The sequence below is a fragment of the Symphodus melops genome (genome assembly GCF_947650265.1).
Source record: "Symphodus melops genome assembly, chromosome: 2".
Taxonomy (NCBI): Eukaryota; Metazoa; Chordata; class Actinopteri; order Labriformes; family Labridae; genus Symphodus; species Symphodus melops.
Genome location: NC_136692.1, coordinates 114,181 through 125,141, shown reverse-complemented (window position 1 = coordinate 125,141; position 10,961 = coordinate 114,181). Strand labels below are relative to the sequence as shown.

General features: G+C 47.2%; 2 protein-coding genes across 3 annotated transcripts in view; both read right to left on the bottom strand.

The window, feature by feature from the left end:
- The window catches only part of pex6 (peroxisomal biogenesis factor 6), a 13,496-nt gene extending 11,938 nt beyond the window's left edge, over nt 1-1,558 (bottom strand). The window contains exon 1 of the mRNA XM_079336988.1: nt 947-1,558. Coding sequence (XP_079193114.1) covers nt 947-1,420 — 474 coding nt within the window. The 5' untranslated portion in view covers nt 1,421-1,558. The remainder of the gene's footprint in view (nt 1-946) is intronic.
- A 967-nt stretch (nt 1,559-2,525) lies between these two features.
- Nucleotides 2,526-10,961, bottom strand: part of ttbk1a (tau tubulin kinase 1a) — a 29,305-nt gene continuing 20,869 nt past the window's right edge. The window contains exons 9-11 of one of the 2 annotated variants that reach the window (XM_079336990.1): nt 5,494-6,941; nt 3,874-5,127; nt 2,526-3,805 (exon numbers count right to left, since the gene is read on the bottom strand). In XM_079336990.1, the coding sequence (XP_079193116.1) occupies nt 4,728-5,127; nt 5,494-6,941 (1,848 nt within the window). In that variant the 3' untranslated portion in view covers nt 2,526-3,805; nt 3,874-4,727. Of the gene's footprint in view, nt 3,825-3,873; nt 5,128-5,493; nt 6,942-10,961 lie in introns of both variants that reach the window. The other variant, XM_079336989.1, reaches the window with a different exon arrangement.

Below are 10,961 nucleotides of genomic sequence, written 5' to 3'. Positions count from 1 at the left end.
ATTTAATACAGACGTTCACAACTTCACCTTTATATACATTTTATATAAATAAATATAAATGTATTTATATTTATTTATATATATAAATAAATATAAATACATTTATATTTATTTATATATATAAATACATTTATATTTATATATATAAATACATTTATATTTATTTATATATATAAATAAATATAAATGTATTTATATTTATTTATATATATAAATAAATATAAATACATTTATATTTATTTATATATATAAATACATTTATATATATAAATAAATATAAATACATTTATATTTATTTATATATATAAATAAATATAAATACATTTATATTTATATATATAAATACATTTTATATATATAAATATAAATATATATAAATATAAATGTATTTATATATATAAATGTATTTATATATATAAATGTATTTATATATATTTATATATATAAATAAATATAAATGTATTTATATATATAAATGTATTTATATATATTTATATATATAAATAAATATAAATGTATTTATATATATTTATATATATAAATGTATTTATATATATAAATAAATATAAATGTATTTATATATATTTATATATATAAATGTATTTATATATATAAATAAATATAAATGTATTTATATATATTTATATATATATATAAATAAATATAAATGTATTTATATATCTTTCTACATGTATTTAGACTTTAAGGAGCAGATAATCGAACTGTGTTTAAAGGGAAACTAAAGAATATTAAATCTTGTTGTAGAAAACTTTTCACTCTTCACATTTATTTCTTATTTTTCTACTTTTGAGGTTTTTGTAAAATCTCAATTAAACTTAATTTAGGCAAAAACAAAACAAACCATGTTGCTGCTCTGTCTGCTTGGGTCTATGTCCCCTGTCCCCTGTCCCCTGTCCCCTGTCCCCCCCCCCCGCCCCGGTCTCACCTGTCCCAGGTGATCCTCCCCCAGCAGTAGCGGGTCTCCCTGCCGGGCCAGCAGCACCTGTCCCGGGCTGCAGAGCTCCAGCAGCCTTGCGGTGAAGTGTTCAGCTGCTGCCCGGCGGAGGGTGCTCCTGCTCCGGGCTCCCAGCACCACTCTGTCCAGGCGGACCGGCTCCAGAGGTCGGACCGTCCCGGTGCTGCCGAACCGCTGCAGGAAGAGGCGGCTGGTAAACAGGGGGACCCCCCGGGTCCTGGTCTCTGACGTGGGAGGATCAGCTCCTCTGCAGGTCTCCTCCTCTGTGGTCGGGTGCACGCGCACTAAGATGGCCGGAAGCCGCTGCGGGGTGAAGAGGCCGGTCGGCGGGTCGGTGCTGCTCTGGAACACCGAGTCCAGGTGACATTTAAGCATGAGGACATCCAGAGGACTCAGGTGAGAGGGGAAACTATCCAGACTACGCAACTCTACCTGCACCGCCATCTGTCAACTGCGTCATCACCGCGCGTCGGAGGATGTTTCCGGGACATCACCGCCACCTGGTGGCCGGTCAGAGGTCCTACAACCATCATAACATCAAGAGCGACAATACTAAAGACTATGAGAAACATTTATAAAGTTTATGTTTTATTAAATTCATCAGAGCTAGCTGATCTATCTTCAGGTGAGAAAACAACATTAATGTGTCACCATGGCAACAGGAGACAAGAAGAAGAAAAGTGACTTTAAAACCAAACTGGGCTCATGGTGGGATCTGAATCCAGACTGAGTGTTTGTAAAGGAGCTCCTCCTCTAACACACCTGTTCCTCTAACACACCTGTTCCTCTAACACACCTGTTCCTCTAACACACCTGTTCCTCTAAAGAGTTAATTTCTACACTGCTCCTGACCAGGTGAGGCTCAGACTCAGTTACCATAGTAACGGACTCAGAGCTAAACCTGCTCCTGACCAGGTGAGGCTCAGACTCAGTTACCATAGTAACGGAGTTTCAGGGTTCAACCGGCTCTCTCACGTTGTGTACATGAAGCAGCTGTTCTTAAAGTCTGTTTTAGTTCTTTTATTTTTGTAACTGCAGGAAGTCAGTACATTTCGTGTCCTCTGGTGTGACGTCACATCCTGACTTGAAATCATCTTCACGTGTGAGCAGGTCGTTCTGATGTGAACTCGTCTCCTGATTGGCTCGTCCTCTCTGTCATTCTCTGGATGTTCCCGTCACGCTTTAACAACCTTCAAATAAAACTTGATAAACAGCGTCATGAAACATCGCTGTCTTTTCAGAAACTTTACCGTCATCCATCAGAGAAGACCTTTGACCTTTGACCTTTGAGCTCTGAGGACTTTAAACCTCCTCACCTGGAACGCTTCACGTCAGTGTTTGGTTTATTTTTATTTACGTCTTCCTCCCAATCAGTCTGTCGGGTTGGGAACTGGAAGGTCGCTGGTTCTAGTCGCTCTGATGGCGATCTCTGGACAACAACTTCTACATTTACGTATTTTTTTTACTCGTTTGGTCAACAAACGATGTGATGACCTCATAAACAAACATGGCGTTGTGAATAAAGACGACCTTTAAGTGTGTACATGTGTCAATGTGGGGATTTGTTTTTATTCAAATTCAGAAAATAATGACAGGACAGCTTCAACATGACCAGGACTTTACTTCACCGCCGTCCACCCCCAACAAACACAACCAGCACGCCACTGCATCGTCAGCAGGTAGAGCGCCCTCTCGTGGTTAACCCTGTTTTTCTCATGCGTTAAAAAACAGGCGTAGCGCCAACACATCGGAACAGAAGGTTAAAGACGGGAAATGTTCAAAGTGCTTGGCGAGATAAAAATAAAGATGACTTTATGGTAAATGATTCTGTACAGAGCGGAAAGATTAAAGCATGCCCACAATCACGCCATGAGGACGAGGCGAGCGCACAGCTTACAGCGTTCAGCAACAATTCTATCATAGGAGCATATTCAGGCAGCACGCCATCATGTCTTTTTGGCATTCGTATCCCAAGGAGGGGAAAGGGAAGCTTACAGATGTTCCCTTTGTCATGTTTGTGATTTACGTACTTCACCATGCAATGTGAACCAAGCAGAGCGCCGTCCGTACCAGAGAAGAAGAGCTGGGAGGACTGTGAGAGGCCTGAGCCCACTCAGCGATTTTTTTCTGGGCGTGTCTATTTCCAGCCAATGAGGACGGAGAGTTTGAACCAGCAAGCAAGCGTGTGGAGGAAAAGCTCTCGCCATCTTGTTAGAAAGAGTCGTCTTTGCGTTCTGCCCCAGAGAGTCCAACGCGAGGTCGGATTCGAACCCATGTCCGCTGTGACGAGGACTATGGCCTCTGCAACATAACCGCTAGGCTAACTAGCGCCCAGAATTGCTCCTGACAGCCGTGAGTACGACATCTAGTGGTCAATAACAGGAAGTGCAATCGGGTCGTGTCATTGGTTCATGGATTGTTTGGGATTTGATTCGTCGAGCACGTTCCTGTTCCACTTCCTGGTTTTATGGTTTCAAGTTGACTCAATAAAACATTAAAAATTCATTTTTGTTGACCGAAGTCCCCTCTGATGGTTTCACCTGTTTGAGTAATGTTAGCTCCTCCCCTCCACGATCCTTCAGTGTGCGTGTCACACCGCTAACATCAGAGTCTCTAGTACTCAGGCTCTGTTAGCTCTCCCTACGAGCCGACACAACCAGGTTAGTGACTAGTCATGTGACCAAACCACGCCTTGGCACAGGGGTTCGACAGCGCACACTTCAGCGCCTCGGGTGACCATTACCCGCCTAGAGGCTCCTCCTGATTTTCACTGTCGAATGACAAAGCAACAAAGACAGTGACTGTAAATAATGTTAACTAGTTAGCAGCCTGTTAGCTGGTTAGCAGCCTGTTAGCTAGTTAGCATTCCTTTAGTTAGATAGCAGCTTGTTAGTAGCCTGTTAGCTTGTTAGCAGCCTGTTATCTGGTTAACAGCCTGTTAGCTAGTTAGCAGCCTGTTAGCTGGTTGGCAGTCTATTAGCTAGTTAGCAGACTGTAAGCTGGTTAGCAGCCTGTTAGCTAGTTAGCGACGAGTTTCACACATTGGATATCAGGAAATGAAAACTGGGCGTCCATCCTTAAAGGCTTCATCTAACCAATCAGAAGCCTGATCTGTACGAAATGTGAGACTGAGAGGTGGCGTGTCTGCCTGGACACCACCTGAAGTCAGCAGACTTTAGACGACTTCCTGTTTGTCGTGTTGCTAAACATCGCTCCTGCTGCCTTCTCAGTTTTAGCATTTCTATCGTTAGTATTTCGAAGTGCAAAAGTAAAAGCCTCGGCCACATATAGGTCGGCCATTTTGTTAGAATCGGCATGCAGTGAATCTTGGGATATGTTGGGTAGGTTTTCTCCGACTGTGTCACACACCAACATCCTTCGTCCTCCGACTGCGAGCGGGATCTACGACTTTTAACTTTTTGTCACGATACTGATCAAGACTTTTCGTAGGAATCAAACTGACATGTTTTTTATTTTTCAGTGCACGAGTGCTGCATCCAAACTCTCTGCCAGAAAAAAACGCCACGTGGAAAGCAGTCCTGAGGTGAGCGCAGCACACATCCGTAGCACCACGGCAGCTTCTGTACGAGCGTCAGTCAGGATTACTGGAAGCCCATGAAGAGAGTTAGCTGTCCTTGGAAAGAAATCCATAAACATTAAATAAACTAAAGGAGGTCTAAGATGGTGGAAATGTTTCAGGCGGAGTGCGTCCAGGGATTATACACATAACTCAGCTTTGAGTCTCTTTGTATTATCTAGCGGGCACAGACTTCTCCCTGGTATTTGGCTTCCCCTTAGTAGTAGCTGCTTTGGGCCGGGTCCTGGTGGGCGTGATGCCGGAGGGGGTCTGGGCTGTGGATTCCTGCGAGGCGCTGCGCCGCATGTTTGTCGTTGTCCTGGGCGGTAGCACAGGGACGGTTGGGGCTCGAACAGAAAGGGGTTGCCTGGACGGACATACCCTCTGAGGGGAGGGGCTATCTGTCCTGCAGTGGGTGGAGCTAAGGCTGCGACGGGTCCCAAACAGGACTCTCAGGGGCATTCGAGGACTACCTGATGGAGCGGGAGCAGCAGAAGGACGAGGGCATGAGGAGGAGGACCTTGGGACAGCGGGTTTGGATTTTCTTTGAGTGCTGAGAGTACTTTTCTGATTTCTGTGGACAGGAGAGAAAACAAAAGGTTATAAACATCATTTCAACAAAAATATTTTACAACTTCTTCAGAACAGAAAAATGTTGCCTTCAACTTCTTCTAACTTTAGCATCACGATACTCCTGAAGCAATACCTGACACTGAGGATGTTCACAAGTTCAAAGAACTCACAGTTTCTGTGTAAAACTAGTTTTAGTCATTCAAAGGTGAGAACTTCATTTTGTTGGCCTGCTGTGGACAAAGTGTGACCTTTACTGGCCATGATTTTATCCAGGAGCGCTGTGACTGTTGCTGGTGTTGTGTTTGCACACAATGCTGGCTGAATGAGACGTGAACTTGTCACTACAAAAGAAGGAAGGGAATCATACCCATTAGCGAAGGATGACGGTCCTTTGGTAGCGCTGGACTCTGGCAGGGAGAGAGGAGAGGGAGAAGCAGCAGCAAGCCCTACTGAAGGCCTCTTTATGGGGGTGACAGGCCTGGGTATCCTGCTCCTGCACTCCTTGGAGCATTGCTCTTTAGTCGGCTTGAGACGAGAGCTCCTCCTAGACTCGTCTGAGGTATGCGTGTCCTCCTCTGAGCCAGTGGTAGACAGAGTTTCAGAAGCCCTCCTGCGCTCTTCATCCCCAGAGGATAACGACGAGGACGTCCCAGACAGCATCCTCCTCCTCATCCAGCGACCCTGCTGCTTCTGGACCAACATGCGGGCCAAGTCGAGTTGCCTGGCCCGCTGCTGTAGCCGAGCCCGAGCTGAGAGGGAGGAGGACTGCTCAGAGCCGGAGTCTTCTTCAGAGATGAGGATTGGGATTCTGCTTTTGATTTTGGGTTTAATTGCAGCCTGTAGTTCAGATGTGGTTGTCTGGAACTTTGCGTCTTCTTCATGAGATGGTAAGTGTTTCTTAAGATCCAGAGAAAGATCTTTAACTTCGAGAACAGGAGACAGGGGTTCTGGAACAGGCTCTAAAGACTTGGCCAGCACAGGTGACGGACCATTTTCAGTTTTGGGATGCTTATCAGAAGTTGTACCTTGGTCTGGCATGGACTCCTCTGGAGAATTTTCTGTTGTTGGTTCTTTTCCTTGTTCATGGTTGTTGTCCTCTATGGCTGATGCCTTCATGACGGCCAGAACTTCCCGGTCACTCTCTCGGGCAGGGTGACCGTTGGAAGACATGACATTAAGATGTGATGTCTCTGCAATATGGATGAATGTGCGCTCTACCTTTGTGAAGGGCGGAGAAGCAGGAGCGATTGGAGTGGAAGGCCTGAGGTCCGACCTGAGAGCGGGGGACAAACGTCCAGTCTCTGAAGACTCTGGCTGAAGCCCCTCCCCGACCAGGAGGTTACGTGATGAGAGGGCACACGGTGTAGCCAGCTCACCCTCCAGATCAGCACCAGAGGGAGACTTACGAGTGTCTCCTGGAGAGAACAGGACAAGGGTTTTTGAAGCGTCCTCCAGGTCAGGGTCTGCGTCAGCAGCTGAAGCGTGCTCCTTCTGACCCCTCTGGTCCTCGGCCATGAGGGTTGAAGGTGCAGCGTCTTGGCTGCGCTCAGTGCTCTTCTGACTGGCCTCACTGTTTGACTCACTCTTGGTGACATCATCATCTCTTGGCCCTACAGGCTCTGGGACTTCTTCATTTGGTGTGGCGAAGCTCCGACGCTGAGGTAAGGTACCGGTTAGCATGACGGTGAGGAAGTCGGCCCTCTTGGCTTGGAGCTGAGGGAGGATGTGGAAATGCTCCTTCTCGTCTCCCTGGCCCTTCGTCCGATAGTCTGGGGAGGACGGTGATGGGATGCTCGGTTCTGTGGGTGACAGCTCCTGAAAAAAAAAATACAACAAAGCTGTTAGTTTTACAGAATAAATTAAAAACAAGAAAGCATGAAGGAGCTGGTTAGAAAAAGGTTGTTAAGCAAATCGAAATGCATCAACACATAGCTCAGTGCAAATTAACAGCTTACAGAATTACCAAACATACTGAGGGAAATTCAAAAATATTCATATTTACTTATTCTCTAGAAATTCTCAGCAAACCTGTAACAGTAAAAACAACTAAAAGAAAAGTAAAATGTTTCAGCTCAGTTTAAATCAGAGTTCAGTGGCCTCTTTCTCGCATGTTGAATTTCCCTCGGGATCAATAAAGTATCTATCTATCTATCCATGTCATCCCCTTCTGACTCTTCCTGCTTTAAAATCAGAGTTAAAATGTTCATTGATTTCAGGTTAAACTTCCTTTCACAAGCATAAACGCCTGATGCCTGCAGCGGATGCCTGCAGCGGACCCCTGCAGCGGACGCCTGCAGCGGACGCCTGCAGCGGACGCCTGCAGCGGACCCCTGCAGCGGACGCCTGCAGCGGACGCCTGCAGCGGACGCCTGCAGCGGACCCCTGCAGCGGACCCCTGCAGCGGACGCCTTCAGCGGACGCCTGCAGCGGACCCCTGCAGCGGACCCCTGCAGCGGACGCCTTCAGCGGACCCCTGCAGCGGACCCCTGCAGCGGACGCCTTCAGCGGACGCCTGCAGCGGACGCCTGCAGCGGACGCCTGCAGCGGACGCCTGCAGCGGACCCCTGCAGCGGACCCCTGCAGCGGACGCCTGCAGCGGACGCCTGCAGCGGACGCCTGCAGCGGACGCCTGCAGCGGACGCCTGCAGCGGACCCCTGCAGCGGACGCCTGCAGCGGACGCCTGCAGCGGACCCCTGCAGCGGACGCCTGCAGCGGACGCCTGCAGCGGACGCCTGCAGCGGACGCCTGCAGCGGACGCCTGCAGCGGACCCCTGCAGCGGACGCCTGCAGCGGACGCCTGCAGCGGACGCCTGCAGCGGACGCCTGCAGCGGACGCCTGCAGCGGACCCCTGCAGCGGACGCCTGCAGCGGACCCCTGCAGCGGACGCCTGCAGCGGACGCCTGCAGCGGACGCCTGCAGCGGACCCCTGCAGCGGACGCCTGCAGCGGACGCCTGCAGCGGACGCCTGCAGCGGACGCCTGCAGCGGACGCCTGCAGCGGACCCCTGCAGCGGACGCCTGCAGCGGACGCCTGCAGCGGACGCCTGCAGCTCCTTTTATGTGTCTCACTTTTACCTATAAATCAAATTAGTTAGTTAAAGTTTCACTTCCTGTTCGTCACAGTGAACCTATTATTCCAATAATATCCAAACTACTAGCTGAGGTTTCAGGTCTCAGATGACAGAGGGTCACTGAGGGTCACTGAGGGTCACTGAGGGTCACTGAGGGTCAAAGGCCATATTGGTGTCCTCATGCAAACATTGCTCTTGTGTTACAGAACGCCCTGCTGACCAAGGTTTGCACGATACCAAAGATCAATCAAATCAATCAAATGAACTTTATTTATCCGTTAGGAACTTCATTGCAGGGAAAGCGCCAGTACAGAACACAACACACAACATTCACTTTTTAAAAGTTAAAAATTAGAAATTCTGATTGATCATGAAGTCCCTAATAAATAGCTTAAAAACAACAATAGATTAAAAGTAGTGGTAAATTAAGTGATAAATTAAGTAGTAAAAGAAGGTGATCACAGTCCCTGTCAGCTGTTTAACAGACGGATGGAGGTGGGGAGGAAGCTGGCCCTCTATGTCCTCAGTGGGAGCGCCCTGTACCTGAGGGCCCTGAAGGCAGCACAGTGTAGTGAGGGTGCTGTACCTGAGGGCCCTGAAGGCAGCACAGTGAGGGTGCTGTACCTGAGGGCCCTGAAGGCAGCACAGTGAGGGTGCTGTACCTGAGGGCCCTGAAGGCAGCACAGTGTAGTGAGGGTGCTGTACCTGAGGGCCCTGAAGGCAGCAGAGTGTAGTGAGGGTGCTGTACCTGAGGGCCCTGAAGGCAGCAGAGTGTAGTGAGGGTGCTGTACCTGAGGGCCCTGAAGGCAGCAGAGTGTAGTGAGGGTGCTGTACCTGAGGGCCCTGAAGGCAGCAGAGTGAGGGTGCTGTACCTGAGGGCCCTGAAGGCAGCAGAATGTAGTGAGGGTGCTGTACCTGAGGGCCCTGAAGGCAGCAGAGTGTAGTGAGGGTGCTGTACCTGAGGGCCCTGAAGGCAGCAGAGTGTAGTGAGGGTGCTGTACCTGAGGGCCCTGAAGGCAGCACAGTGTAGTGAGGGTGCTGTACCTGAGGGCCCTGAAGGCAGCACAGTGTAGTGAGGGTGCTGTACCTGAGGGCCCTGAAGGCAGCAGAGTGTAGTGAGGGTGCTGTACCTGAGGGCCCTGAAGGCAGCACAGTGTAGTGAGGGTGCTGTACCTGAGGGCCCTGAAGGCAGCAGAGTGAGGGCCCTGTACCTGAGGGCCCTGAAGGCAGCAGGGTGTGTGAAGGCTCAGTGGAGATCTGGGTCTCAGGACTCTGGTGTTGTAGATGTTAGTGAGTGACTGCTGTTCCTGACCAATGATTTTACTGCGATTCTGTGTGGAAGGCCAGTGTGCAGCAATAAGCAGATGTTAGACATTTTGAAGAAGAACATCTTGAACTTATGAACCTTGAGGAGACATTTCTGTATTTTTAAAATGTTGCGAAGCTGCGAAGACCGTCTGACTTCATGCAGCCGGTTAAACTGTTAAATATGAAACGAATACAGGCGAATGTTATGTCTCAATCTGTTCTGAATAATATCTGTAGGGATGTTCACTCTGTTCCTCTTCTTCTCTCTCAGCCGTCGTATCAAACAGAGACGGGCTAACTGAAGCTGTACGACCTTCTCACCAGGCGACCTTGATGAATGAAAGCCTGAGGCTTCGGGTTCGGTCCTTCTCCCGCAAAAAATCACAACATCAACTGATTTATTTGCCCCCAAAACCATTTTAATGTCATTTTGGTTGTACACAAGCTTTTCAAGATTGTCTAGATTACATACATTGATATAAAAGGCACAAAAAAATGCATTGCAGAGTTTTTCCTTAGACAGCACGCAGTCTGATAATCAGGTGATTTTCAAGTGTTTCCCTTCATGTAGATTTAACACGCATCCTAAACCCCGCTAATGATCATGCTATTAGAGATTAACCACTTTCTACACGTCTGTAAATATTTACACTGTCATCATTTACAAAAGGTTTAAAATACATGCTTCACCTGTAAATTATACAAGCAGAACTGTACAATCGTAAAGTGATATAAAAGAAAACGCTCACAGATCATCACACACCGACTCGCCAATCCTCAACGCCACAACACAAACTGTTATTGCAATTAAAGTGAATTATTTAGACGTGACTGTGTCGATAATACTTTCAGGTCCACGACGTGTTTAGCTCAGCTTAGCGTCACAACGCTCATAATGTTTCTCTCTTTGAAATATTACAAGAATTAAGTTGTAATCTTACGATCTTTTCTGATCGGATTCTCGTTATTTCACGACTTCTTGAAGTATCGGATTTTTTTAAATGGTCAAACTCTTTGAACTCTGCTGTGGATTTGAAAATGGCGGACTGGATCTTTTTAGTTAACATTGTTTGTGAGGTTTTGAGCTGAGCTAACAGATTCCCTCTTCTTCTTTATGCTAAGCTAGGCTAAACACCTGTTAACAGCAAAAATCATCAACGAGATAATGAACAACGCTGGATGAAAACGTTTCCTTAAATTCTCTGAACTTCCTCTGAGAACAAACGAGCAGTGAACTGATGGGAGTCACAAACCAGTGAATGTGGCGAAGCTAAAGTGGTGGCGAAGCTAAAGTGGTGGCGAAGCTAACGTGGTGGCGAAGCTAACGTGGTGGCGAGTTTCCGCCAGTTTAATTCTCTCAACAAACTCGACTGTACAATATCACCCTGTTATTCCAGAAACATCTTACGTACATGTCACTGTTTTTACACGTCTGTAATTGTCGTATGATTCATG